The sequence below is a fragment of the Bos grunniens genome, chromosome 11, assembly GCF_055505025.1.
Source record: "Bos grunniens cultivar Pamir isolate PY7600 chromosome 11, Bosgru_T2T1.0, whole genome shotgun sequence".
In the NCBI taxonomy this organism is placed as follows: domain Eukaryota; kingdom Metazoa; phylum Chordata; class Mammalia; order Artiodactyla; family Bovidae; genus Bos; species Bos grunniens.
The window spans coordinates 66,890,726-66,913,076 of NC_141175.1; the positions used below are offsets into that span (position 1 = coordinate 66,890,726).

General features: G+C 38.5%; 1 protein-coding gene across 16 annotated transcripts in view; it reads left to right on the top strand.

Moving 5' to 3' along the window:
* Window positions 1-22,351, top strand: part of FANCL (FA complementation group L) — a 94,595-nt gene that overhangs the window by 27,070 nt on the left and 45,174 nt on the right. For 12 of the 16 annotated variants that reach the window (XR_015135931.1, XM_086323773.1, XM_086323776.1 and 9 more), the window contains one exon: window positions 990-1,090. The exons of 3 other annotated variants lie outside the window; for them this stretch is intronic. Coding sequence is in view for 12 of the 13 variants with exons in the window: in XM_086323773.1 (XP_086179899.1) it covers window positions 990-1,090 (101 nt within the window). In the remaining variant the exon portion in view is untranslated. Of the gene's footprint in view, window positions 1-989; window positions 1,091-1,502; window positions 1,822-22,351 lie in introns of those variants that run through there. One more of the 16 variants, XM_086323779.1, reaches the window with a different exon arrangement.

Consider the following 22,351-nt stretch of genomic DNA (forward strand, 5'->3'; position numbering starts at 1 on the left):
GTTTGCAACCCCATGGACTGTAGCCAGCCAGGCTCATCTGTACATGGGATTTCCCAGGCAAGAATACTGGAGTGGGTTGTCATTTCCTTCTCCAGGGGATCTTCCAGACCCAGGGATTGAACTCTGGGTCTCTTGTGTCTCCTGCATTGGCAGGTGGATTCTTTATCACTGAGCCATCTGGGAAGCCTGTTTTTTATAATACCTTTTAATAACCCAAACAGTATGAACCTCTGTGTAATTCATATGTACATTTATTTTTTACTTTCCAAGTAAGATACGGTCCAGGTTAACACCTTTGAAGTAATTGGTAATTTTCAGCCTCAGCAACTCTAGTGATGCTTGTATTGCTTGTAAAAAATGTAAATTTTAGTTTTGTTCAGGGGAACATAAATCATCTTAAAGATGTCATAGGTAGGTTTAGTGGAGAAAGAAGCTGTGATCTAACCAGATAGATGGCAAAATGCTTTGCTGGTCTGGGAGTAATACAGCGTGGAAGTCAGTAAAGGAAATTAACAGGTTAACTATTTATTGTGATAAAGAAGGATTTTTGTTTGTAAGAATGTGATTCATAATGGTGTACAAATATGTCAGTCTAGGCCATGTACATAGAATTCAGGCTTTTTTTTAAAGGTACATGTTTCTTTCTATCAAACATTATATCCACAGGGGTAGAAAAATAGTAAAGCCTTGAGGATGAGGATTTTGCTTTGTTTTTTGGTGATCCTTTTTCATCTGTGATAGACATGATAGTTTAGGAGAATATTAGACTTAAGTTTGTATGGTATAATAATTGACATTTTTACGTTACCTTTGGTATAGTCCTTTACCCCTTTTTTGTCTTTTTTTTTTTATGAGGAGGGAAATCAGCTGGATTTGCTATAAAAATAACGGACATGTTAATGAGGTGCAAGAGTTGTGTTTTGTAGTCAGGTACTAATAATTCATTGTGTAGCATTCCACAGCTGATTCACATTTTTTCTTTTAAACAGGAAGCTGCTTTAAAGAATAAAAAAGAACCATATGTACTACCTTCTCCTCCCAAGTTCTACTCAAGCCTTATTGGAGAAATAAGAACTCTTGGTTGGGATAAGTATGTCTATTTTAAAATATGTTTTAGAAATGCCTATTTCTTAACACATTTCAATTTGATATATTTGCAGCTTTAGCAGTTTTTAGTCAAAGCATTTCATTGTAGTTAGAGTATCTGATCCTTTTTGTGAATATGAATTAAAGGTGTGTCAGCATAAAAAATTGACTTACAAGGTAAAATACTAAATATAATTTGGAAAAAATAACCTTTTTATGTACACAGTAAGCTAAGAAGTTATCAATGTTACTTTGTTTTCTTTTAGTTGTAGTGAGATATGATTGACAAATAAAATTTTAACATAGTTAAAGTGCACTGTGTGGTGGTTTGATATACCTGTACATTGTGAGAGGATTCCCACAGTTGCATTAATTAGCTTATCCCTCACCTCATACGGGCTTCTCTTGTGACCCAGTAAAGAATCTGCCTGCAATGCTGGAGACCTGGGTTTGATCCCTGGGTTGGAAAGATCCCCTGGAGAAGGGAAAGGCTACCTCTTCCAGTATTCTGGCCTGGAGAATCCCATGGACAGAGGAGCCTGGTGGGCTACAGTCCATGCGGTCACAAAGAGTCGGACACGGCTGAGCGACTTTCACTCACTCATCTTGTATACTTTTTTGCTGAAATTTTTGGGTCAATTTCTTGTTGCTATTGTATGAGAGGAGAATTTTAGGAGCTTCCAACTGCCAATGACTGACATCACCCGATTTACTTAGTTTTATATCTACTCTCTTGCTGCATGTTTTCTGTTTGTCTCATATATTTTGTGTTTTTCTCTTGATCTGCCTTTATTTGAATTAATCACAATTTTTATTATATTTTTCTATTAACTTGTTGGGTATATACTTTTTTTATTCTTTTAGAGGTTATCTTAGAGATTACAATAGACACATAGCAAAATGTATATTGTTATCTTTACCAGTTTTCTTATGTTGTGAGGATCTAAAATTCTATTGCAGTTTCTCCCCCTGTTGTTATTGTTATAATGCATTTTAATTCTATATTTAAATTTGACAAACATTATTATTGTTTTTAAAGTCAGTGTTTATACATACACACACAATTATTTCTCCCAGTGTTCTTTATTCCTTCCTTAATGCATTTTTATCATGTCTGGAATAATTTTCCTTCTGACTAAAGAATTGCTTTTAATATTTTTTTATTGAGGTATACTTGACCATATACTAGTTTCAGGTGTACAATGTAATGAACTTCTCAGGTGGTTCAGTGGTAAAGAATCTGCCTACCAGTGCAGCGAGAGATGAGTTCAATCTCTGGGTCAGGAAGATCCCTTGTAGTAGGAGGTGGCAACCTCCTTCAGTATTTTTGCCTGGAAAATTGAATGGACAGAGGAAACTGGTGGGCTACAGTCCACGGGGTTGTAAAAGGCAGACACAACAGAGTGACTGAACTCATACACATGTACAGCATACAGTGTGTCTATGCATTATGAAATGATTGCCACAAGAAGTCTAGATAACATCTGTAAGCATACATACATATTTTTTTTTTCTTATGATGAGAACTTGGAAGATTTACTTTTAGCAGCTTTGAAATCTATGATACAGTTGACCCTTGAACATCACAGGTTCTTATATGCAGATTTTTTTCAGTGAATGTTACTGCAGTACTGTCTGATCTACCGTTGGTTTAATGCATGGATGTGGAACTGCAGCAATGGAGGGCCTACTGTAAAGTTATAGGTGGATTTTCGACTGTGTTGAAGGTTGGTGCATCTAACCCCCATGTTGTTCAAGGGTCATCTGTTCAATATTATAAGCTACAGTCACTATATAAGCTGTAATGTATATAAGCAATTACACTCCGATTAATTATTTTCTAACTGGAAGTTTGTACCTGATGATTTCTTTTCACTCATTGCACTCACCTTCCACAGCCATCTCTGGCAACCCCCAGTCTTTTCTCTGTATCTGTGAATTTAGTATTTTAGGATACTTTTTAGATGCCACATATAAGTGACATCATACCTTTTTCTGTTTGTCTTATTTCATTTAGCGTAGTGCGCATTAGAGGTCATCCATGTTGTTGCAAATGGTAGAATGTCCTTTTTTATGGTTGAAAAATATTCCATGGTGTATGTATATATATATACACACACAGACCACATTTTATTTATCCATTCATCTGTCCGTGGGCACTTGGGTTGTTTCCGTGTTGGCTGTTGTAAATAATGCTGCATTGATGGGTGTGCAGGTATCTCTTTGACATTGTGATTTGTTTCAGACATATACTCAGAAATGGAATTGCTGAATCATATTGAAGTTCTGTTTTTAATTTTAGAGTGCATATAGATTTATAATTGCTGCATCTTCCTTGTGATTTTCCCTCATCATTAAATGTTTCTTTATGTATCTAGTAATATTTCTTACCTTAATGTCTACTTTGTTGGGTATTAGTATAACTCTACTAGATTTTAATGCTCTATTGAAATCCTCTTATTTTTTCTCTATATTTTCATAGTTTAAAATTTTTCCTACCTACTCCCGTAATCTAGATCCACTTGAGTCTATTTTTAATTTATTATTTTTGTGTGATTTTCTGTCAATATAGTCCTGGATCTTGGCATTCCTGGTACTTTTATTAATTTTTGTTAATAGACTTGTTTTTTTAAGAGTAATTTTGGGGTCATCACAAAATTAGGAGGGTATGGAGATTTTCCATATGCTTTCTTCCCCCAAATAAACCCTTAGATTCCCCCATTATCAGCATCCCCTGTCAGAGTGGTACATTGGTTACAGTGGATGAACCCACACTGACATATTGTTATCACCCCCAAACCACAGTTTACGGTAGCATATACTCTTGGTCATATGCTTTCTCTCGTTTTGGACAAATGTATAAAAACATGTATCTGCTACTATAATACGATACACAGTAATTTCACTACCTCTGAAATACCTTATGTTCTACCTACTCATCCCTTCTTCTGCTCTGACCCCTGGCAACTACTGCTCTGTTCACTCTCTCCAAAAGTTTTGCCTTTTCCAAAATATCATGTGATTGGAATCATACATTATGAAGTCTTTTCATGTTGACTTATTTCACTGGTACTATGTATTTCAATTTCTTCTCAATCTTTTCATAGCTCATTTGTTTTTAGCACTGAATAATATTTCATTGTCTGGGTGAACCACAGTTTATCCATTCACAAGCTGAAGGACATCTTGCTTGCTTCCAAGTTTTGGCAGTTATGAAAGCTGCTGTAAACAGCTGTGTGCAGGTTTTTCATGTGGATGTTATTTTTTAACTCTGTTAGGTAAATACCAAGACCTAGACTTTTTTTTTAAGAGCAAAAAGTAAAGGTTTTCCTTTATTGTCACAATTGATTCAGTACAAAGTTGAATATTATATAACAACAACAAAAAATGTAAAATGTTGTCTCCCTGTTTCTGCTTAGTAACATGATTGAAAAGTGAAAGTGTTAGTCGCTCTGTCATGTCCAACTCTTTCTCCTTTGTTCATGGGATTCTCCAGGCAAGAACACTGGAGTGGGTTGCTGTTTCCTTCTCCAGGGGATCTTCCCAACCCAAGGATCGAACCCAGACCTCCGGCATTGCAGGCACATTTTTTACCATCTGAGCCAAAAAAAAAAAAAGGCAAAAAGAGGAGAAATGAGGAAGCTGTCTTAATTTCTATGCATTCTAGCTAATGCCCCTTTTTTCCTTTTTTACTATCCTGCTGGCTGTTCTTCAGTGTTTTGCCCTTGGCCATTCAGGCTTCATTGCTATGCCTGATAATCTTTTGTTGAGTGTTGCAAATTGTGTATTAAAAAACATAGAGGCTCCAGATGATATTTTCTTCTACAAAGGGTTTACTTTTTTTTTTGCTAGGAAAATAAAGTGGGGGCAAGCTGCCATAGAGACTGCAGTGATTCAGGATGGGTTGTAGTTTTTGCAGGGTTCTCATTGTCCCCTCTCCACCCCCAGGCTATAACCCTCCAGAGCTTTCAAGCAGGAGCCAAGTGTGTTCATTTGGATTTCTCCCTTGGTAGACCCTAAACTCTAATCTTTGTCTGTAAGGCTTGTTTACCTCTCCATTAGAGTCTGGGCTCCATCTGGGGCAGTGCTTCATATGCATCTTGTTTGCTTTGCTTTTATAGTTAGCCCTCCAGGGATTCCCACTGAGGGCATGGGTATGTTCACTGGGACTTTTCCCCACTGGTGGGTTCTAAATTCTAATTAATTTCTCTTCAATATTATGAGATTTCTAAATACTACACTTTGTTTTTCATTGGCTTTCTGCTTGGCTTTTTATCCTCTTATACCTTGCAATTTATGAAAAGTTTTGATGAAAAATTGCCAGAATATTAGGCTCCAGTCTCTGACCCTAACTTTTCACCAGATTCTGGATAAGTCTCTTATTTTTATTCCTCTATTCTCATGAGATTGCCAGAAATGCTGCTGAGTTGGTTTTTGTTCTTTTGTTTCTGTTTGTTTGTTTGGCTACTTATAACTCTCTGCTTGCCCCATTTCCTCAGATCCTCCTTTTCTTCCCCTGAGGGAATTGCTAGATACTGTGAGGGAAAAATGGCTGAAGCGTTGTCTTACTTCTCCTCTGTTCCCCCTTCTTCAGGACCTTGGTCTGTCAAGTCCTGGTTGCCTTAGCAATTTTTTGACACCTTGAAACTTTCTTTTTCTTTTCCTTGTTATCAGGCTGCTTTAGTTGTTCTCATTGGAAGTTTTGGTCTAAGGTACTCCATTTTTTATCTAGAAATGGATGTTATGTATAATTTTAAAGGTACCATTATGGTGAAATTGAGAACTGGTTAGTGCATATTCATGAAATTAACCTTATCTGATAAGGTGTCATTCCTGAATAGGATTTGGGATAGAGACAGAGAAGACAAGTAATGCATTGAGGTGCACTTTTAACAATCCTGCTGAAGTTAAAAAGATTTTTCTTCAAGCATTGATGTCCTGAAAGTGAAAGTCGCTCAGGCATGTCCTACTGTTTGCAGCCCCATGGAACTGTAGACCCGGCTTCTCTGTCCATGGAGTTCTCTTGGCAAGAATATTGGAGTGGGTAGCCATTCCCTTCTCCACGGTATCTTTCTGACCCACGGATTGAACCCAGGTCTCCTGCATTGCAGGCAGATTCTTTAACATCTGAGCCATTTATGTCATGGACGTGATTATTCTTTGGATTTGAAGTGATAGAAGAGAAAAATTACTTTGACTTATTTTCTGATGCTTAAATATTAAGATTTTAGTGTTTAGAAGATAGGGATGTAGCAAGGCCTTGGAAAGGGAAGAAGCAATGTTCTTGTTTTATTTCTGTTATTTTGATAGTTTGAGGCAATTTCTAAGTAGATGTCACATTATTGGGAGAACTCCAATAATGAGTATTAGTTGAAGCATTGAGTATGCGAATATCAGATTTTTGAATAATTTAGTTTTTTCCACCTATTGTTTATCAGATGCCTATAATATAAGGCAGTGAAGATACACAGTCAAGACTTAAGATGCCTCATGGAACTTACATCTAGTAGAAGACTCAGAATTTAAGTAGATGATTCCAGTAGTACTTAATTCTAACCCAGGTAGATACTATGGAATATACTTAAAGGATTTTTTGAGATCTGTTAGCAACAAAGTTAGAAGTAGTGCAAGTATATAAAATATTTTATGGAATAAGTGTTTTTATAGACACATAGAAAGTACTGACTTTTGCTTTGCTTTATATACATTCTTCTGATATGGGAGAAAAAAAGAAACAGGTTTCTAACTCAGATAATAGATGAAAGCCAAGGTAAGGATATGAATACTCTACTGTAGCATTCATCACAGTATTAGTGTTTGTCTTCTCTTTAGACTAAGGTTATTATATATAGGAAATTCCAATTATAAGTTCCTGCTAGCTACTTTATGCTGCTTCTAAGTCACTTCAGTCATGTCCGACTCTGTGCGACCCCATAGACGGCAGCCCACCAGGCTTCCCCGTCGCTGGGATTCTCCAGGCAAGAACACTGGAGTGGGTTGCCATTTCCTTCTCCAATGCATGAAAGTGAAAAGCGAAGTCGCTCAGTCGTGTCCGACTCTGTGCGACCCCATGGACTGCCGCCTACCAGGTTCCTCTGTCCATGGGATTTTCCAGGCAAGAGTACTGGAGTGGGGTGCTGTTCCTATTTAATTCTCCGAAAAAGTTTCAAGATGTGTATTTTTATCCCCAACTTCGCTTATAAGATGCGTGTACATGGCCAAGGCTGGCTGCTTGGCCAGCATCATATTTGGCTTGATGATGCTTCTTGGAGTTGTGCTCTGGAGATGGCTCTGATATGGAGCCTTTAGTAAAGCTCCCTCAAGTAATTGGACATAGATTTTATTAGTTTCAGCCTCAAAGTGTGACTCTCCTTATGGAAAAAATTTGCCATGTGAAAAAAATGATAGTTTTCAAATCTGTTGCTTAGATTTATGAAAAATCATAGTTTAATTATAGTAGTTAGGATGCGTGATTGAATTAGAATATACCTGCTGTTACCTAATCATTTGTTTCATAGTCTTTACAAATAATGTGTAGCAGAAGAGAAGTTATCTGCATGGATTGTGAGAAGCCATATAGTAAGGTTTTGTCAGTATTTATCCACCACTGTCTGGCAAAGCAAAAACATCTTTCAATTTTATTTTTGTGAGTTAATTCTTAAATCAGGCCTAGTACACTTGAGACACTGACACTACTGGATTTCAGGACCCATGGAGTTAAAAATGAGACCTGAACCACTGTCTTCATGCTTTTTTGAGGCCCTGCCTGAGCTGCTGGCCAACTTCTTAATTTAAAATATTTTTAAAAATAACATACATAATTATTTGCATGACAAATGGATATAAATGGATTTTCAAACTCTCATGATTCCTCGACCGTGTCAATACAGTCTATATTTTACTTCCACTCTAAATAATAATCTTGTAGATTTGTTAGTGGAATAGTAAAACCCAATCATAAAAGAAGGATTTTTTTTTAAGGTAAGGAAAACTTAGTTGTGTTTTTAAATTACATACTTGACATATGTAATCAACTCTATAAGATCAGGTTTTGTGGAAAAAAAACAAAAAAAAACAAAAAAAACTAAAGTTAGAAAAAAGGAAATATTTAAAATATGATTGAAATCTTTCCTTTACTCTCTATATTTGTGTACCTTTCTAATAGAAACACAGTGAGAAATAGTGCTGATCTTGTTTGATTGCTATTGTTATAATTTCTATACTTGCTTCAACTTTCATAAGAACACACTAAAAACACAAGTTGTCCTAGGGTAAAATGAAGTTGTGGATAATTTTGGGTTTTATAACTGGCTCAAAAAACTGAGTGATGCAAAAAAGTGTCATGATAGCTTTCTGTTAACTTTTGCTTGTGTTGTGTTATAGAATGGCTCATTAAAACAGTAAGAATTAAGCAGAATCCTTAGGGTTTAACAGGATTTTCTGCTTGGTATTAAGGATGTCCTGAAGTTGAAAGCATTGTTTGCTTTTCATTATGTTGGTGCAAAAATAATTGCAGTTTTGCACTGTTGAAGTTTGACATTTGATATTAAAATACATTGAATGTGGTTAAGTTATACATCATTTTAATTTACATTTCTCACTTTACATTTTTTTTTGCTAATGACATTCAGTTCAGTTCAGTTCAGTTAGTCACTCAGTCATGTCTGACTCTTTGCGACCCCATGAATTGCAGCACACCAGGCCTCCCTGTCCTTCACCAACTCCCAGAGTTCACCCAACTCACGTCCATCGAGTCAGTGATGCCATCCAGCCATCTCATCCTCTGTCGTCCCCTTCTCCTCCTGCCCCCAATCCCTCCCGGCATCACAGTCTTTTCCGATGAGTCAACTCTTCGCATGAGGTGGCCAAAGTACTGGAGTTTCAGCTTTAGCATCACTCCTTCAAAAGAAATCCCAGGGCTGATCTCCTTCAGAATGGACTGGTTGGATCTCCTTGCAGTCCAAGGGACTCTAAAGAGTCTTCTCCAACACCACAGTTCAAAAGCATCAATTCTTTGGCGCTCAGCCTTCTTCACAGTCCAATTCTCACATCTATACATGACCACTGGAAAAACCATAGCCTTGACTAGACGAACCTTTGTTGGCAAAGTAATGTCTCTGCTTTTGAATATGCTATGTAGATTGGTCATAACTTTCCTTCCAAGGAGTAAGCGTCTTTTAATTTCATGGCTGCAGTCACCATCTGCACTGATTTTGGAGCCCAGAAAAATAAAGTCTGACACTGTTTCCACTGTTTCCCCATCTATTTCCCATGAAGTGATGGGATCAGATGCCATGATCTTCGTTTTCTGAATGTTGAGCTTTAAGCCAACTTTTTCACTCTCCTCTTTCACTTTCATCAAGAGGATTTTGAGTTCCTCTTCACTTTCTGCCATAAAGGTGGTGTCATCTGCATATCTGAGGTTATTGATATTTCTCCCGACAATCTTGATTCCAGCTTGTGCTTCTTCCAGCCCAGCGTTTCTCATGATGTACTCTGCATATAAGTTAAATAAGCAGGGTGACAATATACAGCCTTGAAGTACTCCTTTTCCTATTTGGAACCAGTCTGTTGTTCCATGTCCAGTTCTAACTGTTGCTTCCTGACCTGCATACAAATTTCTCAAGAGGCAGGTCAGGTGGTCTGGTATTCCCATCTCTTTCAGAATTTTCCACAGTTTATTGTGATCCACACAGTCAAAGGCTTTGGCATAGTCAATAAAGCAGAAATAGATGTTTTTCTGGAACTCTCTTGCTTTTTCCATGATCCAGCGGATGTTGGCAATTTGATCTCTGGTTCCTCTGCCTTTTTTAAAACCATCTTGAACATCAGGAAGTTCATGGTTCACATATTGCTGAAGCCTGGCTTGGAGAATTTTGAGCATTACTTTACTAGTGTGTGAGATGAGTGCAATTGTGCGAAAGTTTGAGCATTCTTTGGCATTGCCTTTCTTTGGGATTGGAATGAAAAGTGACCTTTTCCAGGCCTGTGGCCACTGCTGAGTTTTCCAAATTTGCTGGCATATTGAGTGTAGCACTTTCACAGCATCATCTTCCAGGATTTGAAACAGCTCAACTGGAATTCCATCACCTCCACTAGCTTTGTTCATAGTGATGCTTCCTAAGGCCCACTTGACTTCACGTTCCAGGATGTCTGGCTCTAGGTGAGTGATCACACCATGGTGATTATCTGGGTCATGAAGATCTTTTTTGTACAGTTCTTCTGTGTATTCTTGCCACCTCTTCTTAATATCTTCTGCTTCTGTTAGGTCCATACCATTTCTGTCCTTTTTTGTGCCCATCTTTGCATGAAATGTTCCCTTGATATCTCTAATTTTCTTGAAGAGATCTCTAGTCTTTCCCATTCTGTTGTTTTCCTCTATTTCTTTGCATTGATCGCTGAAGAAGGCTTTCTTATCTCTTCTTGCTATTCTTTGGAACTCTGCATTCAGATGCTTATATCTTTGCTTTTCTCCTTTGCTTTTCGCTTCTCTTCTTTTCATAGCTATTTGTAAGGCCTCCCCAGATTGCCATTTTGCTTTTTTGCATTTCTTTTCCATGGGGATAGTCTTGATCCCTGTCTCCTGTGCAGTGTCACGAACCTCAGTCCATAGTTCATCAGGCACTCTATCTATTAGATCTAGGCCCTTAAATCTATTTCTCACTTCCACTGTATAATCATAAGGGATTTGATTTCGGTCATACCTGAATGGTCTAGTGGTTTTCCCTACTTTCTTCAGTTTAAGTCTGAATTTGGCAATAAGGAGTTCATGATCTGAGCCACAGTCAGCTCCTGGTCTTGTTTTTGCTGACTGTATAGGGCTTCTCCATCTTTGGCTGCAAAGAATATAATCAGTCTGATTTCGGTGTTGACCATCTGGTGATATCCATATGTAGAGTCTTCTCCTATGCTGTTGGAAGAGAGTGTTTGCTATGACCAGTGTATTCTCTTGGCAAAACTCTACTAGCCTTTGCCCTGCTTCATTCTGTATTCCAAGGCCAAATTTGCCTGTTACTCCAGGTGTTTCTTGACTTCCTGCTTTTGCATTCCAGTGCCCTATAATGAAAGGGACTTCTTTTTGGGGGTGTTATTTCTAGAAGGTCTTGTAGGTCTTCATAGAACTGTTCAACTTCAGCTTTTTCAGCATTACTGATTGGGGCATAGACTTAGATTACTGTGATATTGAATGGTTTTGCCTTGGACATGAACAGAGATCATTCTGTCATTTTTGAGATTGCATCCAAGTACTGCATTTCAGACTCTTTTGTTGACCATGATGGCTACTCCATTTCTTCTGAGGTATTCCTGCCCACAGTAGTAGATATAATGGTCATCTGAGTTAAATTCACCCATTCCAGTCCATTTTAGTTCGTTGATTCCTAGAATGTTGACATTCACTCTTGCCATCTCTTGTTTGACCACTTCCAATTTGCCTTGATGCATGGACCTGACATTCCAGGTCTCAATGCAATATTGCTGTTTACAGCATCGGACCTTGCTTCTATCATCAGTCACATCCACAGCTGGGTATTCTTTTTGCTTTGGCTCCATCCCTTCATTCTTTCTGGAGTTATTTCTCCACTGATCTCCAGTAGCATATTGGGCACCTACTGACCTGGGGAGTTTCTCTTTCAGTATCCTATCATTTTGCCTTTTCATACTGTTCATGGGGTTCTCAAGGCAAGAATCCTGAAGTGGTTTGCCATTCCCTTCTCCAGTGGACCACATTCTGTCAGATCTCTCCACCGTGAACCGCCCATCTTGGGTTGCCCCACGGGCATGGCTTAGTTTCATTGAGTTAGACAAGGCTGTGGTCCTAGTGTGATTAGATTGACTAGTTTTCTGTGAGTATGGTTTCAGTGTGTCTGCCCTCTGATGCACTCTTGCAACACCTACCATCTTACTTGGGTTTCTCTTACCTTGGGCGTGGGATATCTCTTCACGGCTGCTGTTTATTTTAGACCATGGAAATGATGTTAGACAAAAAGAAATTCGAGTGATTTTCTTATTTGAGTTCAAAATGGGCCATAAAGCAGGGGAAACAACTCACAACATCAAAAATGCATTTGGCCAAGAAAATGCTAACTGAACATGTAGTGCAGTGGAAGTTCAAAAAGGTTTGCAAAGGAGATAATAGCCTTGAAGATGAGTGTAGTGGCAGGCCATCGGAAGTTGACGGCAACCAGTTGAGAGCATCATTGAAGCTGATCCTCTTACAACTACATGAGAAGTTGCTGAAGAACTCAACATCAACCATTCTACAGTCATGAGGCATTTGAAGAAAATTGGAAAGGTGAGAAAACTCAATAAGTGGGTGCATCATGAGCTGACCACAGATTAAAAAAAAAATCATCATTTTGAAGTGTGGTCTTCTCTTATTCTGTGCATCAACAATGAACCATTTCTCCATCAGATTGTGACATGTGACAAAAAGTGGATTTTATATGACAACTGGTGATGACCAGCTCCACGGTTGGACTGAGAAGAAGCTCCAAAGCACTTCCCAAGGCCAAACTTCCACCCAAAAAAGGTCTCGGTCAGTGTTTGATGGTTGTTTGGTGGTCTGCTGACAGTCTGATTCAGTACAAGTTTCTGAATCGTAGTGAAACCACTGTATCTGAGAAGTATGCTCAGCAAATCAATAACTATCGAAAACTTCAATGCTTTCAGCTGGCATTGATTAACAGGACCCAATTTTTGAGCAAGTTGCACAACCAATGCTTCAAAAGTTGAATTAATTGGGTTACGAGGTTTTGCCTCATCCTCCATATTCACCTGACCTCTTGCCAACCAACCATTTCTTCAAGCAACTTTTTGTAGGGAAAACGCTTCTACAACCAGCAAGAGGCAGAACATGCTTTCCAAGAGTTGATCGAATCCCGAGGCATGGCCTTTTGCACTACAGGAATAAACAAAGTTATTTTTCCTTGACAAAAATGTGTTGATTGTAATGATTCCCTATTTTGATGAATAAAAATGTGTTTGAGCCTAGTTAAAATTATTTAAAATTCACTGTCCAAAACTGTAATTAAATTTGCACCAACATAATAGAATGGTTGATTTGTATCTCACTTTACCTAGGATTGGAGAAGGTGATGGCACCCCACTCCAGTACTCTTGCCTGGAAAATCCCATGGATGGAGGAGCCTGGTAGGCTACAGTCCATGGGGTCGCTAAGAGTTGGACACGACTGAGCAACTTCCCTTTCACTTTTCACTTTCATGCATTGGAGAAGGAAATGGCAACCCACTCCAGTGTTCTTGCCTGGAGAATCCCAGGGGCAAGAGAGCCTGGTGGGCTGACGTCTATGGGGTCACACAGAGACGGACACGACTGAAGTGACTTAGCAGTAGCAGTTACCTAGGATAGTCCTAACTAATTCCTTTTATCTTGGCCGATTTTAGTCTCAAATGTGTCCCAGTACAGTTCAGTTCAGTTGCTCAGTCATGTCCGACTCTACAACCCCATGGACTGCAGCATGCCAGGTCTCCCTGTCCATCAACAACTCCCAGAGTTTACTCAGACTCATGTCCATTGAGTTGGTGATGCCATCCAACTGTCTCATCCTCTGTCATCCCTTTCTCCTGCCGCCTTCAATCATTCCCAGTATCAGGGTCTTTTCCAGTGAGTCAGTTCTTTGCATCAGGTGGCCAAAGTATTTCAGTTTCAGCTTCAGCATCAGTCCTCCAATGAATATTCAGGACTGATTTCCTTTAGGATGGACTGGTTGGATCTCCTTGCAGTCCAAGGGACTCTCAAAAGTCTTCTCCAATACCACAGTTCAAAAGCATCAATTCTTCAGCGCTCAGCTTTCCTTATAGTGCAACTGTCACATCCATGCATGACTACTGGAAAAACCATAGCCTTGACTGGATGGACCTTTGTTGCAAGGTAATGTCTCTGCATTTTAATATGCTGTCTAGGTTGGACATAACTTTTCTTCCAAGGAGCAAGTGTCTTTTAATTTCATGGCTGCAGTCACCATCTGCAGTGATTCTGGAGCCCAAAAAAATAAAGTCTGTCACTGTTTCCATTGTTTTCCCATCTGTTTGCCATGAGGTGATGGGATCAGATGCCATGATCTTAGTTTTCTAAATGTTGAGTTTTAAGCCAACTTTTTCAGTCTCCTCTTTCACTTTCATCAAGAGGCTCTTTAGTTCTTCTTCACTTTCTGCCATGCAGGTGTCATCTGCATATCTGAGGTTATTGATATTTCTCCTGTAAATCTTTGATTCCGGGTTATGCTTCATCCAGTCCAGCATTTCTCATAATGTACTCTGCGTATAAGTTAAATAAGCAGGGTGACAGTATACAGCTTTGACGTACTCCTTTCCCTATTTGGAACCAGGCTGTAGTTTCGTGTCCAGTTCTAACTGTTGCTTCTTGATCTGCATATGGTTTTCTCAAGAGGCAGGTAAGGTGGTCTGGTGTTCCTGTCTCTTGAATAATTTTCCACAGTTTATTGTGATCCACACAGTCAAAGGCTTTGGCATAGTCAATAAAGCAGAAATAGATGTTTTTCTGGAACTCGGTTGCTTTTTCAGTGATCCAGTGGATGTTGGCAATTTGATCTCTGGTTCCTCTGCCTTTTCTAAAACCAACTTGAACATCTGGAAGTTCACATTTCACGTACTGTTGAAGCCTGGCTTGGAGAATTTTGAGCATTACTTTGGTAGCGTGTTAGATGAGTGCAATTGTGCGGTAGTTTGAGCATTCTTTGGCATTGCCTTTCTTTGGGATTGGAATGAAAACGGACCTTTTCCAGTCCTGTGGCCACTGCTGAGTTTTTCAAATTTGCTGGCATATAGAGTGCAGCCCTTTCACAGTGTCATCTTTCAGGATTTGAAACAGCTCAACTGGAATTCCATCACCTTCACTAGCTTTGTTCATAGTAATGCTTCCTACAGCTCACTTGACTTCACATTCCAGGATGCCTGGCTCTAGGTGAGTGATTTCACCATCGTGAATATCTTGGTCATGAAGATCTTTTTTGTACAGTTCTTCTGTGTATTCTTTCCAACTCTTTATAATATCTTCTGCTTCTGTTAGGTCCATACCATTTCTGTCCTTATTGAGCCCATCTTTGCATGAAATGTTCCCTTGATATCTCTTATTTTCTTGAAGAGATCTCTAGTCTTTCCCATTCCATTGTTTCCCTCTATTTCTTTGCATTTTTCATTGAGGAAGGCTTTCTTACCTCTCCTTGCTATTCTTTGGAACTTTGTATTCAAATGGGTATATCTTTACTTTTCTCCTTTGCCTTTCACTTCTCTTCTTTTCACAGCTATTTTTAAGGCCTCCTCAGACAACCATTTTGACTTTTTTCATTTTCTTTTTCTTAGGGATGGTCTTGATCTCTGCCTCCTGTACAATGTCACAAACCTCCATCCATAGTTTTTCAGGTACTCTGTCTATCAGATCTAATCTCTTGAATCTATTTCTTACTTCCACTGTATAATCATAAGGGATTTGATTTCGGTCCTACCTGAATGGTCTAGTGGTTTTCCCTACTTTCTTCAGTTTAAGTCTGATTTGGCAATAAGAAGTTCATGATCTGAGCCATGGTCAGCTTCTGGTCTTGTTTTTGCTGACTGTATAGGGCTTCTTCATCTTTGGCTGCAAAGAATATAATCAGTCTGATTTCAGTGTTGACCATCTGGTGATGTCCATGTGTCGAGTCTTCTCCTATGTTGTTGGAAGAGAGTGTTTGCTATGACCAGTGTATTCTCTTGGCAAAACTCTACTAGCCTTTGCCCTGCTTCATTCTGTACTCCAAGGCCAAATTTGCCTGTTACTCCAGGTGTTTCTTGACTTCCTGCTTTTGCATTCCAGTGCTCTATAATGAAAGGGACTTCTTTTTGGGGGTGTTATTTCTAGAAGGTCTTGTAGGTCTTCATACTGTTCAACTTCAGCTTTTTAGCATTACTGATTGGGGCATAGACTTAGATTACTATGATATTGAATGGTTTTGCCTTGGACATGAACAGAGATCATTCTGTCTTTTTTGAGATTGCATCCAAGTACTGCATTTCATAGTCTTGACTATGATGGCTACTCCATTTCTTCTAAGGGATTCTTGCCCACAGTAGTAGATATAATGATCATGTGAGTTAAATTCACCCATTCCAGTCCATTTTAGTTCTCTTGATGAACATCCTAAGATGTTGATGTTCACTCTTGTCATCTCTTGTTTGACCACGTCCAGTTTGCCTTGATTCATGGGCCTAACTTTCCAGATTCCTATGCAGTATTGCTCTTCACGGTATCAGACTTTACCTCATGGGACTGGGGAAACAGATGCTTGGAGGGCACAAACAGAACCTTGAGTCCACCAGGAGAAAGTAGCAGTGACCCCATAAGACTGACCCAGACTTGCTCATGTGTGTCTAGGAGTCTCTGGTGGAGGTATGGGTTGGCGGTGGCCTGCTGTAGGGTTAGGGTCAGTGAGTGTAGCAGTGTGTGCATGGGACTTTCTGAAAGAGGTCACCATTATCTTCATTACTTCCACCATAGTTTGGCCTCAGGTCAAATAACAGGGAGGGAACACATCCCTGCCCATGGACAGGGAATTGGATTAAAGATTTACTGAGCATGGCCCTGCCCATCAGAAGAAGAACCAGTTTCCCCCTCAGTCAGTCTCTCCCATCAGCTGCTTATCCTTCTCCATCAAAGGGCAGACAGACTGAAAACCATAATCACGGAAAACTAAGCACTCTGATCACAGGGACCACAGTCTTGTCTAACTCAATGAAACTAAGCACCATGACTCATCAAGATGGATTAGTCATGGTGGAGAGTTCTAACAAAACATGGTCCACTGGAGAAGGGTATGGCAATCTACTTCAGTATTCTTGCCTTGAGAATCCTATCATCGGTATGAAAAGGCAAATGTGTCCCAGTTTGAAAGAAATGCAGTCATTTTGTATAGACTACCTTATGTTTAGCTATGGTTTTTCTGATAGCTTCCCTGATAGCTCAGTTGGTAAAGAAGCTGCCTGCAATTCAGGAAACCCCAGTTTGGTTCCTGGGTGGGGAAGATCCTCTGGAAAAAGGATAGGCTACCCACTCCAGTATTCTTGGGCTTTCCTTGTGGCTCAGCTGGTAAAGAATCCACCTGCAATGCCAGAGACTTGGGTTCAATCCCTGGGTTGGGAAGATCCCCTGGAGAAGGAAGAGGCTACCCACTCTAGTATTCTGGTCTTGACAATTCCATGGAACATTTAGTCCATGGGGTCACAAAGAGTTGGACATGACTGAGTGACTTTCACTTTCACTTTCATGGTTTTTCTAGTAGTCATGTACAGGTGTGAGAGTTCGGCCATAAAGAAGGCTGAGTGCTGAAGAATTGATGCTTTTGAATTGTGGTGCTGGAGAAGACTCTTGAGAGTCCCTTGGACAGCAGGGTGATCAAACCAGTCAGTCCGAAAGGAATTCAATCCTAAATATTCATTGGAATGACTTGATGCTAAAGCTGAAGCTCTGGTACTTTGGCCAACTGATGTGAGAAGCCTACTCATTGGAAAAGACCCTGATGCTGGGAATGATGGAAGGCAGGAGAAGTGGGTGACAGAGGATGAGATGGTTGGATGGCATCATCAACACCACGGATATGAGTTTGACCAAACCACAGGAGATAGTGAAGGACAGGGAAGCCTGACGTGCTACATTCCACGTGGTCGTAAAGAGGTGGACATGAGTTAGCGACTGAACAACAACGTTTGTTTTAGTAATCACATGACCCTAGAAAATTCAGAGATTAAATGATTCAGACAGGAGGTATGATCTGATGTTTTTGTCCCTTCTGGACAATATTATTTATCATTTAGAGTGAGTAAAATTAAACTATTTGGCCTTTCAAATTTGTTTTGGTAAAGAGTTAAATTTTAGTAAATTTGTTGTAATGCTGAAATATCGTCAACATATATTGAATTATATTTTTAGTTAAGTCCAGTGTTTTTGCAATAGACTTAATTCATTGATGGTGATATTTTCTGTAATTATCAGTGCATTTAAAAGAATTTTATAACATATTGGAAGAAATGGAGATACTTGTTAAGACTAAATTAATTACAGTAATTAGACAAGGCTTTAATTCTGGCTTATCAGCTGTGTGATCTTGGGCAAGTAACAACCTCTCAGAACCACAAAGTTTTCATTTTTTAAATGAAACCAATGATATTTAGTAATAAGGGTTGAAAAGAAATATAAGTTATGTGACTCAAATAATTCCTTCTGTAAAGTAAGTTTAAATTTCTTGAGAATATAGTTCACCAAAAAGGTCCAACTACATGTGAGTTTTACAGCATATAGTTAGTGTCATGATTTAATTATCACAATAATTTTGTTGCATAACGCATAAGAACATAGATGTTAAAAGTATGACTTTGTTTCTGAATTACCTTTATAGAGTGCTTTTACCTCAAACGTATATCCAAATCACTGAACGCGAATTAGTTGATACTGAAAAATTGTCTTTCTAAATTGGTAATATGTTTAGTGTATCTAAACAGAATTTGCTTTTATTGTATAAGACTTACATATGAATCAGTAAATATGAACCAGTCTGACAGCAACTTGTTTATGTTATTTGATACATAAAACATTGATACATCCATAGGTAAATATTAATAAAACTTAAATATTCCTTATTTTAAAAAAGTTACTTGATTGGAAGGCAAAACTTCCATGAAAAAGAGCTGTATGATAGTTTTGAGAGAGGTGAAGTGTTTTTTCACTACAGATAATTTAGGAAGGTTCTTAGAGGAGGTGAACATTGGGAAAGTTTGGAAGGAATATAGAAAGCCTTAAAAGGGTGGGAATGGAGGAAAGAAGGCAGAGGTGATGGAAATGGGCAATTCATTTTTGGACTTCAGAGTGGATTGGTTGGTTGTGTAAGAGGATTAATATCAGGGTCAGACTGAAAGGTCTTAACTATTAAACTAAGGATTCTTTATATGCCAGGCGATGGGGACTCACTGGATTTTTTTGAGTAAATGGTTGATATGTCAATAAGATACTTGGAAAGATTATTTAGCAGAAGGCAGGATAGAGGTGTGGGGCTTCCAAGGTGGTGCAGTGGTAAAGCATCTGCCTGCCAATGCAGGAGACACAAGAGATGTTGGTTTGATCCCTGGGTTGGGAAGATTCCTTGGAGAAGGAAATGACAGCCCACTCCATTATCCTTGTCTGGAAAATCCCAAAGACAGAGAAGCCTGGCATGCTACAGTCTCTGGGGGTCTCAAACAGTCGTACACAACTGAGTGAGCACACACACACAGAAAATATAGGAAGTTAAAATGTCAATTAGGGAAGTGATTTTTTGAAAAAGTTAATACTTAAGAATGGAAACAAATTGTGATGCTTTATTAAAACATGCAAGTCTTCAGTCTCCCTTTTGGTGTTATTACTTCATAAATGCATCTAGATATTTAAAGAAACTATAAAACAAGCTTTTGGTCAAAATAAATACCAAGTATTTCAAGAGATATAAAGCACATTCTTTTTGTTTTTCTGTATTGATAACATTCACCTATTAATCAGAACAACAACAACCTCTCTAAAGTTTAAGTATCCCTTTCAAATGTTTAAAAAACTTAACTCTTTAAGTTTTAGTACCATTTACTTATTGTAAGCAGTAACTTATAAAGAAATGCAGCAAATGATAAATGGAAATTCAAGTGCAAAAAGTATAGTGTTTTATTTCTTTGGATTTTATATTTTTGTTTTTATATTTTCTTAGTCAATTTTAGAATATGTCTAGCTAAGTAGTAGATACCTAGACTCCTTCTAAATATAAATTTTAAATATGATTTTATAGCTTCTCAAAAAAGTGAGTTTTCCAATAAAGTTCCCCAAATGTATTATTTAAATGAGTAGAAATTATTTCATATTGTTTAAATTGAACTATCCAATTTAACAGTAAAATAGAACATTTAAAATAACTTTTTTAAAGAAAAACTGATTTTAATTTTATTTGTAAGAGCTTATTACTGCTTTTTCCTGTTTAACATCTATTCTGTAGGCCAAACATTAAGATATTCTTTTCTGTTGCGAATAGATAGAGATATATATTATGCTAGTTAAGGCACAGGCTGAGTTGCTGTTCACAAAAAACTCCAAATCCTTAGAGTTTCACACAAAACAAGTCATGTCCGACTCTTTGCAGTCCCAGGGACTGCAGCCAGGCCTCTCTCTTCCTCACCATCTCCCACAGTTTGCCCAAGTTCATGTCCAGCCATCTCATCCTCTGTCACCCTCTTCTCCTTCTGCCTTCAATCTTTCCCAGCATCAGGGTCTTTTCCAATGAGTTGGCTAATATTGATATTTATATTAGCTACGTTTTAAGTCTTCCATAGCTACAGGTGTTTAATGGCCAGTCTTTGGACAGTGCAGATACCATCATCACAGAAAGTTCTGTTGGTCAGAGCTGTGTTAAGAGGTTGTTCTTTTTTTTTTTTTTTTTTTAATTTTATTTTATTTATTTATTTTTTAAATTTTATTTTTAAACTTTACATAATTGTATTAGTTTTGCCAAACATCAAAATGAACCCACCACAGGTATACATGTGTTCCCCATCCTGAACCCTCCTCCCTCCTCCCTCCCCATACCATCCCTCTGGGTCGTCCCAGTGCACTAGCCCCAAGCATCCAGTATCGTGCATCGAACCTGGACTGGCAACTCGTTTCTTACATGATATTTTACATGTTACAATGTCATTCTCCCAAATCTTCCCACCCTCTCCCTCTCCCACAGAGTCCATAAGACTGTTCTATACATCACTATCTCTTTTGCTGTCTTGTATAGAGGGTTATTGTTACCATCTTTCTAAATTCCATATATATGCGTTAGAATACTGTATTTATGTTTTTCCTTCTGGCTTACTTCACTCTGTATAATAGGCTCCAGTTTCATCCACCTCATTAGAACTGATTCAAATGTATTCTTTTTAATGGCTGAGTAATACTCCATTGTGTATATGTACCACAGCTTTCTTATCCATTCATCTGCTGATGGACATCTAGGTTGCTTCCATGTCTTGGCTATTATAAACAGTGCTGCGATGAACATTGGGGTACACGTGTCTCTTTCCCTTCTGGTTTCCTCAGTGTGTATGCCCAGCAGTGGGGTTGCTGGATCATAAGGCAGTTCTATTTCCAGTTTTTTAAGGAATCTCCACACTGTTCTCCATAGTGGCTGTACTAGTTTGCATTCCCACCAACAGTGTAAGAGGGTTCCCTTTTCTCCACACCCTCTCCAGCATTTATTATTTGTAGACTTTTGGATCGCAGCCATTCTGACTGGTGTGAAATGGTACCTCATAGTGGTTTTGATTTGCATTTCTCTGATAATGAGTGATGTTGAGCATCTTTTCATGTGTTTGTTAGCCATCTGTATGTCTTTTTTGGAGAAATGTCTATTTAGTTCTTTGGCCCATTTTTTGATTGGGTCGTTTATTTTTCTGGAGTTGAGCTGTAGGAGTTGCTTGTATATTTTTGAGATTAGTTGTTTGTCGGTTGCTTCATTTGCTATTATTTTCTCCCATTCTGAAGGCTGTCTTTTCACCTTGCTAATAGTTTCCTTTGATGTGCAGAAGCTTTTAAGGTTAATTAGGTCCCATTTGTTTATTTTTGCTTTTATTTCCAATATTCTGGGAGGTGGGTCATAGAGGATCCTGCTGTGATGTATGTCGGAGAGTGTTTTGCCTATGTTCTCCTCTAGGAGTTTTATAGTTTCTGGTCTTACATTTAGATCTTTAATCCATTTTGAGTTTATTTTTGTGTATGGTGTTAGAAAGTGGTCCAGTTTCATTCTTTTACAAGTGGTTGACCAGATTTCCCAGCACCACTTGTTAAAGAGATTGTCTTTAATCCATTGTATATTCTTGCCTCCTTTGTCGAAGATAAGGTGTCCATATGTGCGTGGATTTATCTCTGGGCTTTCTATTTTATTCCATTGATCAATATTTCTGTCTTTGTGCCAGTACCATACTGTCTTGATAACTGTGGCTTTGTAGTAGAGCCTGAAGTCAGGTAGGTTGATTCCTCCAGTTCCATTCTTCTTTCTCAAGATCGCTTTGGCTATTCGAGGTTTTTTGTATTTCCATACAAATTGTGAAATTATTTGTTCTAGCTCTGTGAAGAATACTGTTGGTAGCTTGATAGGGATTGCGTTGAATCTATAAATTGCTTTGGGTAGTATACTCATTTTCACTATATTGATTCTTCCAATCCATGAACATGGTATATTTCTCCATCTATTAGTGTC